Here is a 24,879-nt window from a genome sequence, read left to right as displayed (position 1 = left end):
ATTTCTGATGGGCTCCCAGCAGGTACTGGCTTATTTGTACCCTCTGGCAGCTGGACGTTGGGTCAGGCACCCCAGAAAAGCCAGTACAACTCTGATGAAAACAGATGCAGTTCACCTGGGGCTGGGGTGAGGCGCAGGTGGGGGGATAGCGCTCTTGGAGAATCCGTTCTTGAGGCTATGACATGTCACTCGCATTTTTTGGTCTCCTGCACCATGAATTTTAAATTGGGGTTGATAATACCTACCCCCAGGATGGTTTGAGGCAACTAAGGCACAGAGAGCTTAAGTAACTTGATCAAGGCCACACAGCTGGGCTAGGAGGAACCCGGTCCTAGACCAGGTAGTTGGCTTCCACTGTTCTCTTATCCACTGTGCTGAACTGTTCAGTTTTTAATTGCCTTTTTTTGTGTTCATTCTTCCACGTGTCTTTTTTCCCCCTATTGTTTCAGGACTATCAGCATTCAGATGTTTAATAGCTAGGTTTTTTTCCCCTGTGCACTTGGCCAGAAGTAGGAATTCATCACCATCTGTGAACGTTTACGGAGCCTCCATGGTTTGTGTGGAATTATACTAGAAACACTAGACCCCGGGGCTGGGTTGGCAATGAACGAGGTCTTTCTGCAGAACTTTTGAGGACAAATCACCAACGGGTTGGAAAGAATTTCCTTCAGGAATGGCGACACTCTATTTTTCACCTTGTTAATGTTGCCCCCCCAGCTTTGCTTCCCCCCAGTGTCAATCTTAAGTGTGCTAAGTGCTTTTTCTGCTCAGCGTGTCCTAGATAAGCGGTTTCTAAACCATGTGCCCTGATACACAGCCCTCCCACCCCCAAATCTCAGGCTTCTTGATGGACAGAGAGTTCACCTCTGGTTTGTTTTGGAATCGGAGGCTGGAATGGGGAGTCTGGAGGCCTGAGTGCCTGTAGGGTTGCCGGCGTCTTAAGACATTTGAAAACCACTGTGCTTGATTACAGCGAAGCTGTAGTGACCTCAAAATTTAAAGGAGACTTAAAAAAAAAAAAAAAGCATACACGATAATCTTGTGATGCTGGTGAAAGGACCCCCGAAGTTCACCAGGTGGGCCCGCCACGTTGATCACGAACACAGGGATGTGAATCCGTGTGCAGGAGGGAGCTCGGCTTGCGGCATACCCAGCAGTTTGCGCCTGTGTTTGAACACCACCTCATTTCCCTGGCATGTCCCTTTGCTCAAGGGATCATTCCTGGCCAGACCACACCCTGCGCCCCAGTCCCTGCACCACTGCAGAAGGGGTGGGGGTCTCTGCGTACGATTTATTTTCCAATGCCACCTTGAAGTTTGGTGACCGGCTTTAGGATACTTTGAAGGCTTTTCATTGATGAACAATTGTTACGAGCAGTGTCAGCCCAAAGTGGTACTCTTCACGTGATCCAGTCATGGATCTGCACACATTTTTATGTGAATAACTAGATGGCTATGACATTAATGTAGTGGCTAGACCATAACTACTTTTTCAACAAACTCTTTAGTGTGTATGTATATGTCACACCTTTTTAGAATTTCATAATGCATTCATTATGCTTTCATGTGTCAACATTGGCTCTTTTCAGTTTGTCATGCAATGAACAGAGGAGACATCTCTGACACAAGTCTGTTGGAGCAATAGATGTCTGGGCCCTTTGCCTGCTTTACTACATTTTAAAATCAGGCTGCTGATAACTTTCCCAACACAGAGTTTAGGGAGGGTTTTTTTAAGAAACGTTTGCATTGAGATAGAATTGACATACAATAAATGGCACATCTGGAAAGTGTACAATTTGATGAGTTTGACATATGTACACACCCATGAAACTATCAGCACGATCAAGATAGCGAACATGTCCATCAAAGTTTCCTTCTGCCCCTTTGTACTTTTGCCCTCCTGTTTGCCTGCTGCCTCTCAGTCCCCAGGCAACCACTGATCTGCTTTCTGTCACTGTATGTTAGTTTAAATTGCATAAAATTTTATACTAATGAAATTGTTCAGGATGTCCTCTTTTGCAGGGGGGTACTTTCTTTCACATAGCATAATTATTTTCACATTCTTCTATGTTTTTGCATGTTGCAATCATGAATTCCTTTTTATGGCTGGGTAATATTTCATTGTATGGATATAAACAGGAGTTTTGATCTTCATGTTTTAATAAGCGAAGAATTTTAGCTAAGGCTGTCAGAAGTAAGTGATCCATGTGAAATATTATGTCAGAGGGGAATTTGTACACTTGTGTTTTCTTTTTGTTTTAAAAGTTTCTTTTTAAAAGAAGTAAGTGATCCATGTAAAATATTATGTCAGAGGGGAATTTGTACACTTGTGTTTTCTTTTTGTTTTAAAAGTTTCTTTTTTTCTTTTATAAATTTATTTTATTTTATTTTATTTTTGGCTGCGTTGGGTCTTCCTTGCTGCGTGCGGGCTTTCTCTAGTTGCGGTGAGCGGGGGCTACTCTTTGTTGCGGTGCGCCGGCTTCTCATTGTGGTGGCTTCTCTTGTTGTGGAGCACGGGCTCTAGAGCACAGGCTTCAGTAGTTGCAGCACGTGGGCTCAGTAGTTGTGGCACGTGGGTTCTAGAGCGCAGGCTCAGTAGTTGTGGTGCACGGGCTTAGTTGCTCCGCCCCATGTGGGATCTTCCCGGACCAGGGATCAAACCCGTGTCCCCTGCATTGGCAGGCGGATTCTTAACCACTGTGCCACCAGGGAAGTCTCTGTTTTAAAAGTTTCTTATGGAGGAGTAGCTTTTTTCTTTTTCTTTTGAAAATGTGCTTTGAAAGAGCAAATATTTGTGTAGAATGCATTTGGCCCTGAATTTTCACTTAATTAAATCAGTAATTATTTAGTGTTTCCTGTTGGTGCTTGGGAGCACAGAAGGACTTGACGTCACAGCCAGCAGCTGATTTGCTTGTGAGGTTCTAATATCCTACGTGGGGTAGAACTGCAGTGCTTTTAGACACAGGACTGTGCCCTCTTGCCTACCATCAGCATCTCGGGGGCCGATGCTGAATGTTACAGCAGGTATGCCTTCCCTGCCCGTGATTCTTCTGTGGCCAGGCATGGGGACGGAATCTTGGAGCTGCCATTTCCGCAGTTCTGTGATTCCTGCTCAGAGCACTGCGTGATAGGGGGTGGAGCCCAGGCAGGAAGTTAACCTTGTAGATTCCCTCATCCTCACAAAGCCATGCACACCAGGGTGGGGCCGGAGTTGACCATGGGAGTTGAGTTCCCGGCATCTGGGCAGTCCCCGGCATCTGGGCAGTCCCCGGCATCTGGGCAGTCCCCAGCGGGAGCCGGAACGGAATGGCATTGCTGGGTAGTTGGAAGTGTGTTCCTTTCTTCATTGTTCAGAGAAATTCTCCTGAAGGAAGTCTTCTGCGTGTGAGAAAAACCAGTGAGCCTCTTATTAATAGTCACAGATTGTCAGAGAAGGGACCTCGGATATATCTGGTCTAACCTGCCCATTTTACAGATGAGGACTGAGGCTCAGGGAGCAGGAGTAACTCACACATAGTCACTAACAGCAGAACTGGGACTTGGGAAACCCGGCAACTGCTTTAGACCTTCACTTCCATGATCTGCGAGGGTGGGAGTTTCAAGAAAGCTTGGTGAACTTTGGTGGGCTTAGGGAAGAAATTGTTAATCTCTCAGCCCCTGCTCAGAGCTGCTGGTACCATTTCAAACACCAACACCAACAACAACATAAATTGTCCTCAGGTGAAGTTTCTATAATGTTCTCTTATCTCACAGTTTCCTGACCTTGTCACCAACTTGTTCGAGGAATAACTTAAAAATTCAGGGGCGGATGATCAGTAGACTTGTTGGGTGGTATTTTCTGGCACATGAATGGAAGGTGCTAGGTGATACCTTATGGTTGTGTAGCGCTTCTCAGTGTATGGAGGACCTTGGTGTGCAGTCTCTCACGTGAACCCCTTGACAGTCTTCTCAGGTGGCCCCTTTTTTCCCTGGTGAGGAAACTGGCCCTTGGAGATGGGACACTTTGCTTAAGGTCACCCAGGTGGCAAAGAGGAGCCAGAGCTGGAATCTGGTTCCTGGTTCCCAGTCTCATCTTGTTCCCACCATGTCTCCTTCAAGGCAAGTGAGTGTGCAGGGCAACAGCCTGACACAATGGAAAGACCCTAGGCCTTTGTGTTTGGAGTTCAGAGGTTAACTCTGCTCTCCTGCTCGCTGTGTGACCTTGTGGAAGAATCTTAACCTCTCTGAACTCCATTGTCTTCTTTTGGAAAATGGGGCCCTGCCCAGCAGGATTAAAGTATATAAACATAAAATGCTTAGCAAAGAACTTGCTTATAGGAAGCAACTGATCAATGTTACCTCTGGAATGAAGGTGAGGCAGGTACGGAAAAAGCTAGTTATGAAAAGAGAGCCTGGAAAGCAAAGATAAGGACAGATGTGCACTAACTGTGGGGTGCCCTTGGCCCTGCTCTTCTTGCACACAGACTCTTAGTGCTTCCTTGTTTCTGTTAGTCCTTGATCCTTTGGAAAGTTAAGAAAACTGAGGTCCTCACTAAGTGCCTGGCACATAGTAGGCCCTCGGTAAATACAGATTGGCTGCTGGAGCCTCACCCTTCAGAGGTGTGGAGCAGCGGCGTGCGTGCGCCCACAGCTGCTCCACACACTGGTTGAATGAAACAGGACAAAATTCTGGCAGAGACCAGTCTTTGAAGGTGCTGTGCAGGCCCAGGGCAGGTGGTCAGCCAGTGGAGGTGAGTGATGGTGCTGGAGGTGGCCGTGCCGTGGCACCAGGGCTGAGTGGGAATCAGTACAGACTAGGAGGGGTGCAGGGGAGGACGTTTCTCTCACTTGGATACAATCTCATGTCATGCCCTGCCATCATCCGTGTGTGTGTGTGTGTGCGTGTGTGTGTGTGTGTGTGTGTTTGAACATCTCCATGTGAGTAATTGATGCTGTGAGCCAGGGAAAGAGGAGATGAAGCCCATTCCCTCTGCTGGGAGACTAGGATCCGCCTAGTGTCAGGGTCAGACTGTTTAAGGGGCGTGGGGACAGAATTGTGGAGAAGTGACTCTCCTTCTGCATCTCCACCTGGTGCAGGGAGCAGAGAACACCCGGGCACTTCTAGAAGCAGCCAGGATGACTCAGGAACTTGATCTTGCCTGGTACAGGAAGCCAGGCAGAGCCGGAGGGCACCGCACTGTGGGGCAAGAAGAGAACATCCGGGAAACTTTCCCCTGCGCCCTCCACCAGGCCCCCCAAGCGGCCCCAGCCCCCTGCGGCCCCTCCCGCCGCCCTGCTCCTTCCAAGGAGCCTGTTTGAGAATTCAGTGATTCACTTCCCGTCTTCCACCCTTGTTTAATGTTCCCTCCATTGTTACCAAACAGTCCAGGCCCCGGTGGCAGGGGGTGTCCTGCACTCTGTGCGAGGAGGGAGGGGAGGGCAGAGCTGTTTACAGAGCCTGGGAGATGGGCCTGGCCTCCTTGGAAGACAGGCTGGGATGGCGCTGGGGCCCTGACAGCTGGCTGTGCGGGGGGTGGGAAGCTCCAGAAGGCGGTCCTCCTGCCCTGGAGGGGATCTCTGCCCTTTGCTGTGGGGTTAGCTTCTTTATTCCCCAACAGCTGAGTTTTCCATTTTGGGTCACAGATAGTTTTGGGATCATGGATTCTTGGAGTAGAAAAAAGGAACAGAAGGGTCCTTGGGGAGATGCTGTCTCTGCCTGGCCTCAGTCTCCTCCTGTGTGGGGAGAAAAAGGGGGAGGCGGTGAAATGGCTGATTTTTAGAGCCACACCCCCGCTCCCAGCTCCAAAGTCCTCTGATTCCTGAGGCTGGAACAAACCACACCAGGTTATCTGTGTTCACTCCCGCGTCTGGGGCGAATCCCACCAAAGCCAGCCACAGATGTGACCACGTCTGTGAGCCACAGCACCCGCTTCCCGACCTCTGACCTTGCAGGTCAGCAACTCTGCAGCCTCCTTCACCTTTCTGGTGTGAAGCCACCTTCTCTCTCAGGAAGTTGTGTGATATCAATTTAATTCTTTCCTATCTCGTCACAGCTGTGACTGCCACTGTTTTGCTGAAACCGCTGTTAGGTTTGGGCTTTGGGGGTTTGTTTTCTTCTAACCTGCAGAAAGAGTGCAAGTCCTGAAGTTTTCTCTTTTACCCTTGCTGTGTGTTGTTTCGTTTATAAGTGGGTAGTCCCTCTTCCTGATCATGTATTTGCTCTGCTGCTATTGATGATTCAGGTTTGTTTTCTCCAAGGCCCTACGTGCCTAAAGGCAGTCAAGGAGCAGGAAGGTGTAAACACAGCCCTTTTTAAGCTCCTTTTCGCTGCAAGTTAGTGTATTTCTCAGGTATGTGGAATGTCAGTGCTAGAAGGCAGGGAGACACCAGAGATTGGTTGAACCCATCATTTTATAGATGGGATGCCCCATACCTAGAGACCCCTCACTTTTCGGCAGCACAGCCAGCGTAAGGACCACAAACGCTCCAGGGTAGCCCACTTCCCAGGGTAGCCCCAGGTGTCTGTCTGCGTGCTTTCTCTTTTGGTAAATCCAACACTGATAAAATCTCCATTCGACAAATATTTGTTGAGTAAATTTATCGGAAAGCCTCCAGTGTGTGCCTACAGCCTTAGCCACAGATGACTTTTTCTGTCTTTGGTGTGCCGAGTGAAGTAGGCAGGACCTCCTCATTCACAAGCATTTCAGCTCCCTGCACCCCGCCACTGGCTGCTTTAGCAGAACTAACTGGCACCTGTGGCTGTCATTCCCCTGCTGTTTTTAGTGGCACCTCTCAATACCAGCTGATTGCTTTGAGAACATTCCTGGTATTGGGTTTCTGGCAGTAACGTGCGTCTGTGGGTCCTTTTACTATAAGGCTTCATGTCCTGATTGGGTTCATAAGGCTGGGGTGCAGCCTGAGGTTTTTATTTGTTGCCTCCATCTTCTGATGGTTGCTGCACAGAGGACTAATTCCATTGTCGTGGCCTACTTGTGAACAAATGTAATATGCAAGCCCCGTGCTCCATCCAGGGGAAGTTAAGTTGGGTCTCCTTGGCCTCAAGGAGCTCCTGTCTTAGTTAGGAAGGGAAACCAGACACACGTGGAAGTTATTAATACTTAATCATCCCAAGCCTTTGATGCTAGTGATGATGAGTTCGGTGAGTGTTGGACAGTAGTGTCTGTAAGTCTTTGAAGAGGGGAGAACAGAGAGAGGTCATTCTGCAGAAGGAGCCACGGAATGGGATAATTTTTGAGCTAGAGGCATCATTGGGCCTGTCATAGGGCTGAAGGGAGCCTCTGGACCTCCAGACGATCTCAGCATGCCGCCACTGGCTGCAGATCTCTGGCTTTGGGGATGCGGAAGCTCCGTGCTCAGGTGCTGTGGCTGCAATGTGTTACCTCTGCTACTTGAGCCAGTTAAGCATTGTGAATGTCCATACCTGTAAAACAGGCCTCCAAATATCTGTGCGCTGTTTGGGAAGTGGGGGTCTGATGGGCGGTGGGTGGGTGGGTACTCTGTGGGTACTTGGCTGGGACTTGGGTGCGCTGGGTATGGGAGGGAGTTGTGCGTGTTGTGAGCGGACCCAGGGGAGGGAGCTTCACCTGGAAGCTTTTCTGTGCTCCTGAGTGGAGCTGCTTCGGGGGGGCTGCAGCTTTTAGCCCAGACCCATTTAGTCGATGAGGCCAGCTTAAGCAGCAGGTGATTGCCACCCTGACTTGTAAGTTCTAAGTCCTCCCTTGTTTATTTGGAATCCCCATCTTCCTGCCCATGGGGGTTCTTTGCTGTCTTAGGTGCAGTTGCCCCCAGTGAACCAGAACCTTTTGCTTAAGGACAATAGGAAGTCTGTCCCCTTAGACTGAAAGGAATGCTGATTGGCTGCTTCAGTGTCCTCAGCATAGTGATGCCCAGAATATACAGGACACCCGTTCTTTGTTACCGGTTAGATGGAAACTGCTTATGTAAGCTTGTAAAGCTTTGGTCCAGAGAGAAGCAGAGTGTCTGTGGCATGTTAGAGTTCGGTGTCCTGCAAACGCTGTCTTTTCCGCTTACAAAGGTAGCTATGTAACTTCATGGTCCTTCAACTCACTTTTTCTAGAAATGTGGTCATTTCCCACCCCTCCCTTGCTTCCAGCTCCCCCGCAGTGGCTGCCCTGAAAGGTTTGAGGATTCTGAAGGCTTTGGGGCCCCTTTTAAAAATAGGGAAATGTGGTTAAGGCTGAAATGCGGGAATGTTCCTTTCCTAACCCATATTGTATGGCATTTCACTAGGAATGGTTGTAAACTTGGAGCTTGAGTGAGCGCTTCCAGAAGCCTTACCTCTCAGTTCGAATGTCACGGAAAGTTGCCAGGTTTACCCTTTGCTTGCATGCTCTGTAGCACTTGTGACATTGTTTTATCTCTCTGCCCAGTGACTCATAATTAAGGAAGTTAAAACTGAGCAATTAACAGAAAACCTTCTCATTTGCCCTCTTCACCTCTCCCCACCCCCCAACTCCCCTAGTCACGAACACCCGCCTGACATTTTCTATAAGTCTTTGGAAACTTTGATTTGTTTTGATAGGATGAGGCAGCCAGTGATCATCATCATCTCCTGGTTCCACTCGTTTAAGCCCAACTGTCTGTGAGAATCTTCTCCAAAAAAAAAGAGGAAAGAAAATCCCAGCCCCAAACGTGCAGTCTGCCCACAGGAAGTGATTCACGGGCTCGGTTCATGCAAACCTGATGGGGCAGGAGGTGGGAGGCTGGGAACTGGGTCTGGGAAAAGACAGCCCCGGAGAGGATACTCAGACCTTAATGGTTTCTGCTGGAAGAAAGTGAAAAACAGAATGACTAAGAGTCCTGTAAAAAGAATTGTTTGTTTAGTGAAGTGAGCTAATACTGAAGTTCACTGGCAGATAAGACAAGAGAAATAGCAGTTGTCAGGGGAGGTGACTTTTTGGAGCCCTGCCTTTTTATTTTTTAAGAGATCAAAGACATTTCTCAGTCTTAAGGCATTTATTAGTGGAAGGTTGAGATCTGTAGTTCAAGCCCCAGTTTTCTCTTCTTCAGAAAAAAAGGGTCTAAGCCGAGATAATGATCTAATACTCTCCAGAAGCTCTTCTTTTCTCTTTTTACTTTTCCCTCCAAAGTTAGACTTTTGAGGCTAGTAAATATCTTTCCCTGACTGCTCACGGAGTGTCACGTTGTCAGAGAGAGAAGGAATCCTTTCTTCCTGCATGCTTCTGTCCTGTGGGCTTCAGCCTGCCATTTTATTTTCTTTTCCCCCAAATTGAAAATACCAATTAATCCGTTTCCCCAAAGCAGTTTGGAAACAGGGAACCTCTAAGTGCTGGCCGTGTGAACAGCCCTGCTGCACAGCCAGGACCACAGGAGGCCAGAATCACCCAGTAGAATGATCAGAGATATCTAAACACACCTAGATTCACGATTTCCATTTCAAACTCCCCGTATTTTATGAGGTGAGCTTAAGGGGTTAGGGTTGTAATAAAAGCTGGGCTGAAGTGTGCTTTTTTTGCCTTCAGCCCATCAGAACATTGCCAGGGACTTGTGAGTATTCTGAAAATTCCATGAGTGGTCTCTTTAAATAAACAAATAGATGATCTTCAGGCTTAATTCCATTCTTGATGAATGTTAACTGGCAGAGTGAAATGGCCATGCAGAAAGTTCTGTCTAGCCCGGCAACAATTCTTTCTCCTTGTTTTGGTAACCAGAGACCAACCCAGACTTCTGTAGCATCTTCCCTTTTCAACTTGAAACCTCTGTGTTCCTGCCGACACTCGAGAAGAAGCAATCCCCATCAAGTTGGTTCTTGGAGAAGAAAAAGTTTATGAACACCAAAGCTGTGAAATACAAAGATCTCAAATGAAACGCTCCCTTTCCTCCTCCTTGTCTTCCTTCTCCTCGCCTTCCTCCTTCAAGATTTAACTACTTTCTTTGCATGGGTGAGGGGGAAGGGAAGGGGGTACCATGACCATGGTTTCACCAGAGCCCGAGGAGAATCTCTGGTTCAAACAGAATGATCACTGTGCTTTGTAGGCATGGGCAGCTGGGTTTGGGGTATCATACCCAGGTTACAAAATAGGGCACTGCTTCTTGCTGATCTGGGCAACATTAGGCAAGTCACTCAACGTCACATGAATCCTTCACCTGTAAAATGGGAGTGAGGAGACCCACCCCCGGGATCCCTGTATCCAGTGAGATAATGAGTGAGAAGTGCCGGCAAACACCTGCTCTGAGGTATAAATTCCTTCTGTTTTCCCCAACCTGTGCCCACGTCCAGAGCACTTCCTTAACCCTCGGGTTCTCAAGGGGCCTAGGGGAGTGACTTGGCCCCCTAGGGGAGCTTTGGCAATATCTGGAGACACTTTTGGTTATCACAGCTGGCAGGGGGTGCTACTGGCATCTAGTGGGTACAGGCCAGAGATGCTGTATATCCTACGATGCACAGGACAGCTGCTACTCCCCTACCCCCAACATAGAATTATCTGTTCCCAAATGTCAGGAGAACTGAGGTTGAGCAATGGGGTGGGGGGGGGGGCTCGCCTTACTCATAACCCACTGTTGAAAGTTTCTTGGTGTACGTGTGCTTTACAGATGATTATGATTAAGCCAAACTTTCTCCAAATCAGCCTCCTTCTTTTCTAGGACGTACACACTCTGCACATCCCTGGCCCCTTGGGAGGAAAGAACCCCGAGGTCCAGATGACGGGTTTCCTGTGGGGTCCAGCCCCCCTGCAGAGGGCAGGATGAGGTGTCCCATGGCTTCTTTCTTCCAAGGTCTGCCCAGGGGGCTCCTGCCACCTCTGGGGCTCACACTCGGGCCCCACCTGCTTGGAGCACTTGTCACGGGCCTGAGCCAACTGCTCTGGAAAGCTCTCGAGGGGAGGGGAGACTCAATCCAGTGGGGAGGAGTGAGGGCCAACTGCTGGTCTGGAGCACAGCACGGGGGGCTTGAGTCCGGCATTTTATGGGGTGTCCCCCAGTTTGGCAGCCTGAAGCACCGGATATTATCCATCGGCAAGTTCAGATGGGAATTGGGTTGTTCTTGGTGAAGTGGTTCAGTGACTGGTATCAGGGGTTGTGAAATTCTGTTTTCAGCTCCTCGCAGGCCAATCTAAACTGGAACCTTAAAAAGTGTGCTTAGCATACTTAACAGAACTTGGTGAGGACACTTAGGAAACTGGGCTGGGGCATGTGGTCACTGTAGCAGGGCTTAACAACCGAACCTCAGTTATCCGGATCCCCCCCGGGTCTGATTCCTCCTTTGTAGCGCCAGATGACAAGAAGGGGCCGACGTTGGAAATGTCGCTTTTTATTTAAACTCTAACAACCAAAGAAAACTTTGAAAGGGTCTGGGGAATCGTATATTCAGTGTACAGCTCAATTTCTTCTTGTTTGTAATGGTTTATTTTAATAAAACTTCAAACCTCAGAAAGTTGCAGGGATGGGACAGGAATCAGGGTACACATCCCCACCGAGAGTCAATTTTTTTTTTTCCATCCTGAAGAGTCAGAACTTCGGGCAACTTAAGATTCAGTACAACAAAGACAAAATTACGTTTTGTTGCACTCAGCTTACCGCGGGGACAGTGCGGACTCACACACGTTTCTCAGACTTCATCGGTGGCGAGGCCTGGCTACAGTGAGATAGCAGCTGGGAGGCCGCCTTCTCGCTCTGTGTTCATTTGCTGGGTGACCTTGAGGTGCTTAATCTATCAGTCTGTTTCCTCAACCACAGAAGGAAGGGATTGGTCAAGATGCTCTCAAGGTCCTCATGTCCCAGCTGTCTGTAGTTCTCCAGAGGAGGTTTTCAGGCAGACACTTAGCCAGAGTTTAGCTGACCAGGACATTTTGTTCCCTGAATGCTAGGCCTCTGTGGTTTGTCACCTGCAACCTTGCGACTCGACACGTGACCCCCGTGCGGTACTTCTGCCTGGAACAAAGGATGCTTTGGTTTTCGCTGTGTTGACCAAAGGGAGAGGATCCTGGGTGAACTCCCAAACCCAGTGGCCCTCTCGGCAGGAGTGTTTCCAGGGCTTTCGTATTTGATACTCTGTCAAACGGTTGTACTGGGCTGTCCTTGGCATGGAAGAGAGAAAGGCACATTCTGATACTTGCGTATGAAGGAGAGGCAGAGTGGGAGATCTGAGAGCAGACACTGGCGCTTAAAGGCCAGATGGAACCAATGGAACTATTACTACTCAATGAGCAAGTCGAAAAAGAAAGCTGGTCTCTGGAAGAAGCTAGAAAGTTTAGTAGTGTGTGTGTTTTAAGTAAAATGGGTTTCAACAGAAATACGATTGTATTAACAAATTTACTTTCTGTTCACTTCTTCGGCTCAGGTGACCAGAACAGTGCCTGAGATTTGGTAGGTGTTCGGTAACTCTTTGGTGATGGATAAGAAGTCAGTTTCCCTGGTAGGGGTGCAGCATAGAACAGCAGAAAAAGCACTGTTAACCTCTCCCTCTCACCCTTCTTTTCTCAGCACTGGTCTGGGCTTGAATTCTGGCCCTGCTCTTGTACAAGTTATATGATTTTGGGCAAGCCCCTTAGGTTCTCTGAGCGCAGTGAAGGTAGGATACACTGAGGTTGAGCCATTTTTGTACTCTCACATCGTAGCAGTGCGCCCGGCGCACAGTTTGTGCTGTGAATATATCCCGGTGTGTTTCTGGAGCTTATGTGCTCTGCTCCCAATCTTCTCCCCAACCCCCATGTCCAAGTCCACTGGTATTTCATGTCAGCCCCCAGATGGCTGTGGGTCAGAGATCACTGGTCACAGGGATGTGAGTGGCACGTGGGTCCTGGCCCTGCCTCTCCTCCCCGAGTGTGCTGGCGGGCACCACCTCACCATCAGCTCTGGACCCTGGCATGTCCATGTCCTTGGCTGTGGCTCCCACCACCATTTTGGGATACTTTACAGGTCCCACTTGGAGCCAATGGGAAGAAACCTAAGTTCCTGCCGCAGGAAATGGTTCAGCTGGTGAAGAATATATTTAAGGAATAAAATCTCTGTGAGAGGCGCTTGAGAGGGTTGCTGGAGAAAGGCTTTTGGGGGTCTCTCATCAGGAAGCCACTGGGTGTGGGGCGAGACCTCAGCCCAGAGGCGGATGCCTGGGACTGTGCTCTTAGCCCCAGCAGCTGGCCTTGGGTTACGACGAGGAAGGGCTGGGTCAGGGAGAGGGGTGGGTCATACATAGACCCTTTTCTGCAGCAGAGCATGTTTATGGTAACGTCAGCTCAGAATTAAGACTTATTTATTGGTTTTACTTAAAATGGGCTTGGTACCCTGTAAGGCTGGGGAGAGAGTGTACTGGACACATCAGCTAAATTAAATGCAGCAGCTGAAACTCCCAATTCACCATTAATCCTTTGGTAAGCATTGCTGTGTATTTTGAGTGGGCCAGAGGGAGAAAAGGAGCCCTACCAGGGCTGGCTCTGGGCAGCCCAGACTTGGAACCAAAAGGAGTGGTCACCGATGCATAAAAGGACGTGAATGAGATGCCCTCCTTGTTATGAGTTTGGGAATTGTAGGGCCCAGAAGCAGGGGCATGGACCAGATGACTTCTGGAGGATACTGCCGAGCCAGACTGGTGGTCATGTGCTTGCGAGCTGGAGAGCGTGCGTGTCTCCCCACCATCGGGCCCAGCCTGGCAGCCAGGAGAGCTGCCCTGTAGCTGCAGCCTGGGTGCAGACAGCTGTGTGATCCTAGGAGGCGAGCCTTGCCTGTCAGATGGAGCGGGTGTATAGTGAGGCGGGACTGTTACAAGACTGGACTTATGACCCGACTGCATCGTGGTGAGGCTGCTCTGAGATAAGGAGCCCGGAAGCCTTGTGAAAACTAGAAGCATCAGGCCGCCCGAGGCCTCACTGTGGCCCCCTGGGCTGTGCACACAGATGGCCAAGGCAGGGGAGGGGTCTGGTGTTTTGGAGCTCCTACTGGGAACCTTCTTTACCAGGCGCTGTCATAGTGATAGGAGGAGTAGTAGTTATACAACGGTAATGACAATGGATTGCTGCCGTTTATTGTGTCCTAACGATATGCCAGAGGCTTTCCCTAGAATGTCATTTAGTCCTCCCAACAATCTAGTGAAGGGACTTATTTCAGATGAAAGATAATTAAGACCAAGACATTAAGCAATCTGATCAAGTTTACATAGTTATTGACCCGAGTCAGTATTTGAATCCATGTTTATCCAGTTCAAAGCCCTTGCCTTTTTCTTTTTTTTTTTTGGAAATGTGGTATAGTTGACATATAACAAACTGCACATATTTAAAGTGTACAACTTGATAAATTTTGACATATGTATACACCTGTGAAACCACCACTACAATCAAGGTAGCAGACATAGCCTTTACTCCTTGATAAGCCCCCTCTCCCATGCTCCACCCCATCACCCCATCCCTAGGCAGCCACTAATCTGATTGCTGTCATGCAAATGTAAGTTTGCATTGTTCCTTTACTTTAAATTACTCTGTATAACGTTACGCAAACAGAATCACGTCTGGCTTTTTTCACTCAGAATGATGATTTTTTGATTCATGTTGTTTGTATCAGTAGTTCATCCTTTTTTGTTGATGAGTGGTAGTCTTTGTATGGCTGTTTCACAGTTTATTCATTCACTTGTTGAGAAACACTGGGTCATCTCCAGTTTGGGGCCATTATAAATACAGCTGGGACGAACATTCATGCACATGTCTTTGTGTGGACAGATGCCTTCACTGCTCTTGGGTAAGCACTTAGGAGTGGGCTGAGTGGATCATATGGTGGGTTTATGTTTTGAAATTTTTAAGAAACTTCCAAACTGTTTTCCAAAGTAGTTGTGCCATTTTACATTCCCACCAGCAACGTATGAAGTTTTAGTTGCTCCACATCCTTGCATGTGGCAAAGTCTTTTAAGTAGCAGCCATTCTAGTAATGATGGAATGGCATCTCATTGTCGTTTTAGTTTGCACTTCTCTAATGACTAGTGATGTTGAGCATCTTTTCATGCCCTTGTTTTGCCATCTTTTTATCTTTCTGTGTAGAGTCTGTTCAAATCATTTACCTGTTTTGTTTTTTAATAGGTGGGTGGTTTGTTTTCTTAATAGTGAGTTTTCAGAGTTCTTTATATATTCTGGAAATAGGTCTTTTACCAGATACACGCTTTTTGCAAATATTGTCTCCCAATTTGTGGTTTGTCTTTTTTATTCTCTTAACAGGGTCTTTCAAAGACCAGAAGCTTAAGCTTTGATGAAGTCCAATTTATCAACTTTTAAAAAAAATGGAATGTGTTTCTGATGTGGTATCTTTGCCCATCCCAAGGTCACAAAGTTTCTCTCCCATGTTTTCTATTAGAAGTCATATAGTTTTAGGCTTTTTATTATGACCCACTTGAGTTAATTTTTGTATAGGGTGCAAGGTACAGATTGGATTTCATTTTCCTTGCATGTGGCCATCCAGTTGTTCTGACACCATTTGTTGAAAAGACCTTTCTTTCTGTACAAAATTGTCTTTGGACCTTTGTCAAAAATCAGTTGTCCATATATATGTGACTATTTCTGGACTCTCTGAGCTTCCATTGATCTGTACCTTCCTTAATTTAAAAAAATTTAAATTATACTGTCAAAATGATTCATGTATGTAGTTTAAAAACTCAAGAAGTCCTTGAACAACTCAAGAAGTCTCTCTTGAATTTTTAATTTATATTCTTATTTTTTATTTCCAGGTGTGTTTTTCAGTAGTCTGTAAATGTTCCTGTTTTAGGATTGCAATAGCTTATCTCCCCGAGAGTAGTTTTTGTTTTATTTTATTTGGAAGTTTTCTTCTGCTCCCTGCATTGTCTCAGACTTCTTTTTTTTCTCCCCCACTTATTTCTATCTCTGTGCCTCCTGTTAGAGGCTTTCTTTAAATGGCTGGGGATTCTGGCCTTGCGTTCACATTTGAGAGTGTGGCAGTAAAAAGCCGATTGCCTGTTCTGTGTATGGTGATGGGAGGGGCCTGTTGGCAGGTGGGCTTCCCCATAGGGAAAACTGGCAGAAACAGGGCCATTTAGTTGGGGGATCCCCAAATGTCAGTATTTTGGGTCTTGTGGACTGAGCTGTTTAATTCCTCCACGGGCAGGGGTGGGGTAAGCAAGGGAGCGTTCATGAAATCCTGTTTCCTAGCCCCTGTCGGACCTTCACCCGCAGCTGTGCCCTGGTGGCCCCATCTAGAGCCCTGCTCTCCTGTTCATTTTCGGCAGAGAGCAAACCTGTCTCTGGCAGGATTGGGGAGGTCCTGTTTATGGGGAGGCTTGCGGGGGAAGGACCTGGGATCTGCCTGCCTCTTCTGTAGACAGTCAACCCATCCTCCTGTTCTCAGCCAAGTCTTGACAAGTGTGTGGTGCCTCCAAGTCCAGACTCTTTCCCAGGTTCACTCTGCTAAGTCTATTCCCATTCGGCCATCTGCTTTCCACTTTTGTCTGCTCTCCTTTCCTACCCATTGTCTTGGGCAGGACAGAGATAAATGCATCCATTCAGTTTGTTGTATTTGACCGAAGGACTTTCTTAGCCTCTCCCGCCCCTCTCTCCCACCCTTTCTCCCTCCTCCTCCCCCCTCCCTCCCTCCTCCCTCCCTCCTCCCTCCCTCTCCTGGTCCCCTCCCCCTTTCTCTTCCCCCTCCCCTCCCCCTCCTCCCCTCCCGCTCCTCCCCTCCCCCTCCTCCCCTCCCCCTCCTCCCATCCATCTCCCTCCCACTATCCATCACTTGCCTCCACCTCCCCTCCACCTCCCTCCCATCATCCCGTCCTGCGTCCCCTCTCCCTCCTCCCCACCACCCCCTCCTTTTTACTCCCCCACCCCCTTTCTCCCTGCTCCTTCCTCTGTGCCTGGAGCTCTCTCTGCCATACTTCTTCAGGTAGACAGCCAGGCTCTTCAGGCCCTGAGAGGAAAGAGCCCATGTAACGCAGAAAGGATTGGATGAGGAATCAGGACACTGAAGTCTCTGCCTACAGATGTGATGAGCCTTCTGCGCTCCTTCACCACCTCCTTGACTCTCCTTCCCATCCCTCAACTCCCGAAGCCCGTAAGGGCCACGTCACGCCCAGACCTTGGCCTCCGTCACATAACGTGTCTGAGCCTCGTGTGTCCCGAGGTGTCCCATTTCTGCCCACTCCACGCCCTTTTCCCCCTTGCAGGCCCGTGAGCAGGTGTTGGGCCCTGGGTCACTCTGGGTCTCTGGCTTGGCTGTGCCAGTCCTGGGGGTTAGGATGTTAGGGCGGCGTGTGAGCGTCCCTCCACGTCAGGAATGCCCAGAGTGTCCTGTCCCCGCACCTTCCCTGCCTAAGGCGCAGGCCCAGTGCAAGGCTGACGGGAACTTGGCCTTTTGCGCCCTCTCTCAGGCCGTCTGCCCCGTGGAAGCAGGGACCCTTCTCTTGCGTTGTCCACCATCACCCCTCCTCCTGCCCTGTATTACTATTTTTTTTACATCTGTGATTCTAGTTCTGTTTTGTAAATAGGTTCATTTGTACCATTTTTTTTAGATTCCACATATAAGTGATATCATATGATGTTTTTCTTTTTGTCTGACTTCACTCTGTATGACAATCTCTAGGTCCATCTGTGTTGCTGCAAATGGCATTATTTCATTCTTTTTATGGCTGAGTAGTATTACATTATACATACGTTCCGCATCTTCTTTATCCATTCCTCCGTCAGTGGACATTTAGGTTGCTTCCACGTCCTCGCTATTGTGAATAGCGCTGCATTTTTTTTTTTTTTTTTTTTTTTAAAAGCAAGAGGGCTAACCCTTCCATCAACCAGGTGGGGGTTGGCGGCTCCCTCCACAGCCCACTCTTTCCTCGCTGCTGGTCTGAGCCTCTCTCCAAGGCCTCCCCCTGCAGAGGCCACTCCAGATGTCCAGCTGGCTCTTTGTTGGGGCTTTTGTCCAACACTGAAGAGCAGATGTGACCACTTCCCTATCTGTGGGCACACGGTGGCTTTGCGAGAAAATGGGAACAGCTGAGTCCCTCTCTGTCCCCACTCATCACCTCCCACTCTCCCTTTCTCTCCTCCTCAGCCCCACAGCTCACCTCACTTCTCCGGGGCCGGGTTTGGAGAGTGGCTGTTGTGATGGGGAAGAATAACGGTCCTTGATTGGTGCTTCACAAAGCGCTTTTGAGTGGATACTGAGCTGCGTGAGGTCAGGGGCAGCAGTGGGGGGAGAATGTTCCATTTTACCGATGAGGTAACTGAGGGTCCTGGAGACTTCAGGACTTGCCCAGGGTCTCACAACCGGAAGAGGAGAACCTCGTCTTGACCCCAGGTCTCATGACTCCACATCTGGCCATCTGCCTTCTGTATCTCAGGGGCGAGTCCCAGGCTGTCTTCTCTCGTTCTGCCTCCTAATTACTGTTTTTGGGCTGTCCGGGTTCCTTGGTCTGGGACCCCACAGGAGGGAGGTAATTACATCCTTTGAGCTGCTCTTAGTCAGCAGATCCCTGTCAGTCCCTGTGCCCAAGCCCAGTTCTGACCTCCGTCTGTCCTCGCCTCTGCTCAGGCCAGTGGCTTGGAGAGTTTGATTGGATTCCTGTTTCTCTCTCTTTGGTTGGTGCTTCTGGTTGCATCTGGCAAGCCCCTCCCTCACAGAGTGTCCATAAATTCCATATATTCAGGAAAATGGGTGCCCTCAGTCGTATGGGGGCAGGCAGGGAGAGCTTCAAATGCCTCTCCACCAGGCCTGCCCAGCTATTAGAAAAGTCCTGCCCGCTGGCCAGTGGGGTCCTAGGATGGGCCGCCTTGTAGAAAGAGCAGTACTGCCTCTGGGTGCCTCCTTATTGATGAGCATCCATCTCATCCGCTCTGACTTTCCACTACCCCCAGTCTGCTTGTCCCTGCAGCCAGCATTATCACGGGGCCTGTCTCTTGCGTGCGTGCACACACACGCATGCGCACACACAAACACACTCTCAGCCCACTTATGCATCTCAGAGGCTTCCTGTGGCTTTTAGAAGAAAGGCAGAACCTCTCACCATGGTATCTGAGACCCTGCAGAAGCACCCCTGTCTGCTACCCCAGCCTCCCTCCTCTCCGGTCACTCTGGCCTTCGTTCTGGTCTTCCTCCTCACCGTGTTTTCCACCTTCCCAGGGCCTTTGCACATGCTCTTCTCTCTACGTGGAATGCCCTCCTCCCGTACCCCTTTGACTACTTAGTTCTTACTTATCCTTTATACTTTCCGGTCAACCACCAGCTCCTCAGAGATGTCCTGTCCCGCCCTTCAGTGCAGCAGGGTCCCCAGGGTCATATGCTCTTGTGGTTCCCTGCACTTAGTTTGTCATTGTAGCTGTCCCGATTATGTGATTAATGTCGGTCTTGCCCACGGAAGTTCTGTAGAAGCAGGGACCACTCTGTGGTCTCTTCTACTCTCTTTCCCTCACCACTGTATCCCTAGTGCCCCACAGAGTAGAAGCTCATGAAAGACTTGTTAGATAAAGGACTCGGTGTGAACGGAATCTCCTCACCTGTCTAATACCTGGCGTTGCTTGAAGTCTCTCGTCTCTCCCTTCAGATGCCTCCTGCCTCCTGCCTTACTCTTGGCTGACGGTGCTCCTGCCACTCAAGCTCCCAGCTGTCGTGGCCTGTGGCACTGCTCCAACTTTCTTGTCCTGCAGATGACCTGGGGATTTTGGAAAGAGGAGGAATCTGATGTAGTGGGTTGGGGTAGCCTCTGGGATTTTGCCTTGTTCACAAGCTTCCGTGGACCCGTGCTGCTGGTTCACCAGCGACCACACTCTGGCCTGGGGTGGGGGCCGGGCGCCAGGTCAGCTGCTCAGAGGCTAACTCACCACGGAAGCCGTGGTTTACACAGGGACAGGACACTGCCGTGGGGGGTGGGTTCGGCCCAGCCAGGCTGGGGACCGTGGCAGAAGCAAGTCACAGGCTCGGCTCCCGCTCTGCTCACGCACGACCGCTCAGGCCTTAGCTCTGAACTGGGACACCTGGGCCAGCCTGCCGGCAGCCCTCACACTGAGAGGGACTCCCGAGAGGTCTGCAGTGTAGCCTCTGACCAGTTAAAATTCCCCTTCATTGCCTTCTCTCCCTCCCTGCCTCATTACAAACACCAACTGAAAAAAAGAGGGTTTTGTTTTGTTTTTTTTCCTGGTTTCTCATGTGTGAGAGAGGAACTGGGTGAGTGTGGAAAGCGATTAGAGAGGGAGGGCCTGTGTGCTGTCACCCTCCTCCTCAGCTTCACTGTGGTCCTCCCATCAGCTCCTGAAGAACTCCCGTCTCCTGGTTCAGCCCTGTCCCCTCTGCACACCTCCACCTGGCCCCGACCTTTCCAGAGCATGATTCAGTGTTGTTCCCCTCATGGGGCAGGTCCGAGGTCAGCTCTGCCAGCCTGGGAGCCCTCGGCCTTGCTGGGTGGGCCTCTGTGTTCTTCTCCTGGACCCCTTCCAGCATGCACAGATCTTCTCTGATCTCCTGGCCCTCTGTGTGTGAGACAGACCAGCGGAGGGGAGCTTCCTGAGTCTCTGCCAGCGAGCTCTCATGGAGCTCGGCAGGCTGGACTTGGGAGGAGGCAAGCCAGACCCACTTCACTGTCTGTTTCTGCCCCTCCCATTCCCGGCAGGTCCCTGGATGGCCGGCTGCAGGTGTCCCACCGGAAGGGGCTCCCCCATGTCATCTACTGCCGCCTGTGGCGATGGCCTGACCTACACAGTCACCATGAGCTGCGGGCCATGGAGCTGTGTGAGTTCGCCTTCAACATGAAGAAGGACGAGGTCTGCGTGAATCCCTACCACTATCAGAGGGTGGAGACCCCAGGTACGCCGCCTCTGTAGGGTCTGCAGCTACCTATGTGGCATTGTCCTCCCCCTCTTTCCCTCCCCACTTCCCCCTCCCTCCCTCCCTACTTCCACCTCCCCTTCTTTCCCCTCTCTCCGCCTCCCTCTCCCCTCCTCTCCCCCTTTCCCCCTCTCCCCTCCTCTCCCCCTTTCCCCCTCTCCCCACCCTCTCCCCCTTTCCCCCTCCCCTCCCTCTTCCCCTTTCCCCCTCCCCTCCCTCTTCCCCTTTCCCCCTCCCCTCCCTCTTCCCCTTTCCCCCTCCCCTCCCTCTCCCCCTTTCCCCCTCCCCTCCCTCTTCCCCTTTCCCCCTCCCATCCCTCTCCCCCTTTCCCCCCTCCCATCCCTCTCCCCCTTCCCCCCTCCCATCCCTCTTCCCCTTTCCCCCTCCCTCTCCCCCTTTCCCCCTCCCTCTCCCCCTTCCCCCCCTCTCCCCCTTCCCCCCCTCCCCTCCTCTCCCCCTTTCCCCCTCTCCCCACCCTCTCCCCCTTTCCCCCTCCCCTCCCTCTTCCCCTTTCCCCTCCCCTCCCTCTCCCCCTTTCCCCCTCCCCTCCCTCTCCCCCTTCCCCCTCCCATCCCTCTCCCCCTTTCCCCCTCCCTCTCCCCCTTTCCCCCTCCCTCTCCCCTTCCCCCCCTCCCCTCCCTCTTCCCCTTCCCCCTCCCCTCCCTCTCCCCTTCCCTCCCTCTCCCCCTTCCTCTCCCCTTCCCCCTCTCCCCTCCCCCCTCCCCTCCCTCTCCCCCTCCTCTCCCTCTCCCCCTTTCCCCCTCTCCCCCTCCCTCTCCCCTCCCTCTCCCCCTCCCTCTCCCCTCCCTCTCCCCTTTCCCCCTCCCCTCCCTCTCCCCTTTCCCCCTCCCATCCCTCTCCCCCTCTCCCCCTCCCTCTCCCCCTTTCCTCTCTCTCCCTGTTCTCTTTGTGAGGGAGGGCCTGTGGTGCATTTGGGGGTGCAGGGGCTTTGGTGCCAGCCTGGCGTCGATGCTGATCCATCTCTGCTCTGTTTCCTCTGGACAGTTCTACCTCCTGTGTTGGTGCCACGCCACACAGAGATCCCGGCCGAGTTCCCCCCGCTGGACGACTACAGCCATTCCATCCCCGAAAACACTAACTTCCCTGCCGGCATTGAGCCCCAGAGCAATATTCCAGGTATGCACACGTGGGCAGTGAGGCCGGCCCAGGAGGCGGGGGCCAGATAGACCCATCACCCGGTCTCTGCACACACGCTGGCCCGAGGCCCCTGACTCAGAACTGCATCCCTGTGGGGAGAGGACCCGTGGCCTTGGCTCCTCGCTCACTAATGATGCTTTTCTTGGCACGGAGGAGCGGCGGCGTGACCCTCCCGCCCGGCCTCGGTGCAGTCATTTATTTTGGAAGCGGAAATAGCAACGCTGTGTTTCTTTCACCGCCCTCGCGGCCGGGGCTGGAGTTCAGGCAGGATCCCCAACAGTCTGGGGGCTGCAGAGGCAGCGGGCGAACAGAGGGCCGAGGGCCAGTCAGTGTGCGGAGAACTGGCCCTGTAAGTAAGCCCGGGGAGGGTTACAAGCTAGGTGGGAGGTTTTATTCCACTGGGAGAAGTGGGCTCTGCCGCCAGAGTGCAAATGTTTTTAGAAGCCCCTCATTTACATGCAAATAATGTGTGAATCACCAGCACTCTGGGCGTCCAGGAAAACTGCTTGGCGGAGCTTAGCCAGTCCCAGCGCAGGTGGCTGGGCAGTGATGTGCCGCCTTACTCTCAGAGCTGGCGAGTTTGGATGCGCCTTTCACCCTGAGTGAGCTCAACGTGCTGGGGTTGACCGCAGGCCTTTGCGCGTGGGTCACAGTGTTAAGGAGGGACCCGCTTTACAAATCCAGGCTTGCAGATCCTTCACAGGTGGCGCTGGTCCCTAGGGGTGGGTTGCCCACTCTGTTCATTCAGCAAAGCAGAGAGCTGAGTTGGGGTCTGGGGGTCATTCAGAGAAATAGATCGCAATCTCTGCTGTCATGGAACTTGCATCCCACTTCGGGAGCTAAGACACCCTCTCAAGAGACAGCAAATAACCATGGATCTGCACACGGGTAGATAGTAGAGCCAAAGGGCGGTTTGAGGCTGTTGCCCTTCAGGGGACAGAGATGAGTGAGGCTGAGGTGAGTCCACTGCCTCCCTGGAAGGGAGGTGGAGCTTAAACCTAACCTTGAGGGATGGGGAGAAGTTTAGCCCGGCAGAGGCTGTAGGAATAGGCATTTCAGACTTGGGAGTCAGGGATGGTGTGAACAAAGGTGGTCATGATCCAGGTGGGGAGCAGGAAGGAAGAAGGGCATGAGGAAGGCGGGAGCCAGGGATCCAAGGCCCAGAGCTCCTTGGCTCCCGCCCCCTGGCATAATGGTGTGAATGTGTGAGTTTGCAAAGGGCATCTCAAGAGCCAAACCAGAGAGGCCATTTAATGAACCACCTTCCTTTCAATTCCCAGAAACCCCACCCCCGGGCTACTTGAGTGAAGATGGAGAGACCAGTGACCACCAGATGAACCACAGCATGGATGCAGGTCAGAGTCTCGTGGGGCTCTGCTCCTAAGCCTGAGTGCCCGCCCTCCCCCGTCCCTCCATCTGTCCCTCCATCCAGTACGTACAGAGCAATCACTGGGCTCGGGTCTGCGACAGAGGAGGAGCCAAGCTGCTCACAGTTCGTGGGGGAGACCAACAAGACAGCCCGCAGTCACCGTGCCATCTCATATATGCCCTGATGGAAGGCGCCAGTGGCATCAGGGCACAGAGCAGGGCCACGTAACCCAGCCTGGGGACGGGGTGTTGGGGGTACCGAGCATTACCTTGCAGTGTAGGTTTCTCTCGAGTTGAGTGTCGGAGATGTGTAGGGTTTGGCCAGGCCATCAGGGCAGGCAGAGGGTGTGCCAGGCAGAGTCGGGGGCATGGGCAGGAGAGCTGGTGAGTTCTGGGATGGATGGAGTGTACTCCTCCAGAGACAGGAGGGCCCGTCACTCAAGGCTTCGTGTGTGGCCGGGGACTGAGGAGGAGCCCCTACAGGCTTTAAGCAGATGAGATGCTGCTGGCAGTAGGATGGAGGGTGGGCTCCATCACCTGAAATAGCTCAGGAGAGCCGAAACAGAGGCAGGGTCTTTGCTAGTGGCAGTCGAGGCCCCAAAGCATCGATTTTTATGTGATGACCAAATGTGATCTGTGTGTTCCTGCTGTGAGGGACCCAGCCCAGTCATCTCCAGCCACATCTCCAGATGTTTCCGCCTCATTTGTTAAGGGACCAAATTGGCTCCAGACCAGCAGTTTCTTGAATTGAACCCCAGCTGCCACATCGCATGTGCACTGTGTTGCGTGTGGTTGGGTGAGGAGGAGGGGGCCGAGCAGATGTTCCCTCCCCATGACGGCGGGCATGCCTTGTACACACAGAGCCGCCTGACGCGGTGGGGCCACCTGCCCTGCACGCAGCCCAGAAGAGAGCGTAATTCCCAAAAGAAGGATGCGGGAGACTTGCATGTTTACCATAAACGTGGTCACTTGATACGTAGCCTGGGCATCATGGCCCTTGGGGTTTAGCACACATACCCCGACACACCCCTGATAGGTGGCTGACAGTGTGAACCCAGCCGGAATGCATCGAAGACCTTCCTGTATTCAATGCCAAGTGACCGCTGTAAGGGTACAGCTATTAAACGCTGGCATGGGAAGCAAGCCAGCTAAGCAGCATTTCTGCAGATGCTGTATTTCTTCTCCCTCTCCTTTCCCCCTTCCTTCCTGGCTGCTCTTCATGTTTGTGGAATGATTACAGGCAAACCTCCGAGATACTGTGGGTTCACTTCCAGACAACCACAGTAAAGCAAGTCACACAAATTTTTCGTTTCCCAGTACATGTAAAAGTTATGTTTACACTATAGTCTGTTAAGTGTGTAATAGCATTATGTCTAAAAAAGCAGTATACACACCTTACTTAAAAAATACTTGATTGCTAAAAAATGTTAACCATCATCTGAGCCTTCAACGAGTCATAATCTTTTTTGCGATAGTAACGTCAGAGATCATGGATCGCAGATCACCATTACCAATATAATAATGGTGAAAAAGTTAGAAATATTGTGAGAATTATCAAAATGGGACAGAGAGG

At 51.0% G+C, this 24,879-nt stretch overlaps 1 protein-coding gene across 2 annotated transcripts in view; it reads left to right on the top strand.

Moving 5' to 3' along the window:
* Positions 1 to 24,879, top strand: part of SMAD3 (SMAD family member 3) — a 119,310-nt gene that overhangs the window by 70,823 nt on the left and 23,608 nt on the right. For both annotated transcript variants that reach the window (XM_061180153.1, XM_061180152.1), the window contains exons 2-4: positions 20,566 to 20,759; positions 21,786 to 21,917; positions 23,219 to 23,293. In XM_061180153.1, the coding sequence (XP_061036136.1) occupies positions 20,566 to 20,759; positions 21,786 to 21,917; positions 23,219 to 23,293 (401 nt within the window). The remainder of the gene's footprint in view (positions 1 to 20,565; positions 20,760 to 21,785; positions 21,918 to 23,218; positions 23,294 to 24,879) is intronic.

The sequence above is a fragment of the Eubalaena glacialis genome, chromosome 2 (genome assembly GCF_028564815.1).
Source record: "Eubalaena glacialis isolate mEubGla1 chromosome 2, mEubGla1.1.hap2.+ XY, whole genome shotgun sequence".
NCBI lineage: Eukaryota > Metazoa > Chordata > Mammalia > Artiodactyla > Balaenidae > Eubalaena > Eubalaena glacialis.
Note: the sequence above shows the minus strand (reverse complement) of the source record. Positions and strands in the feature narration are given on the sequence as shown.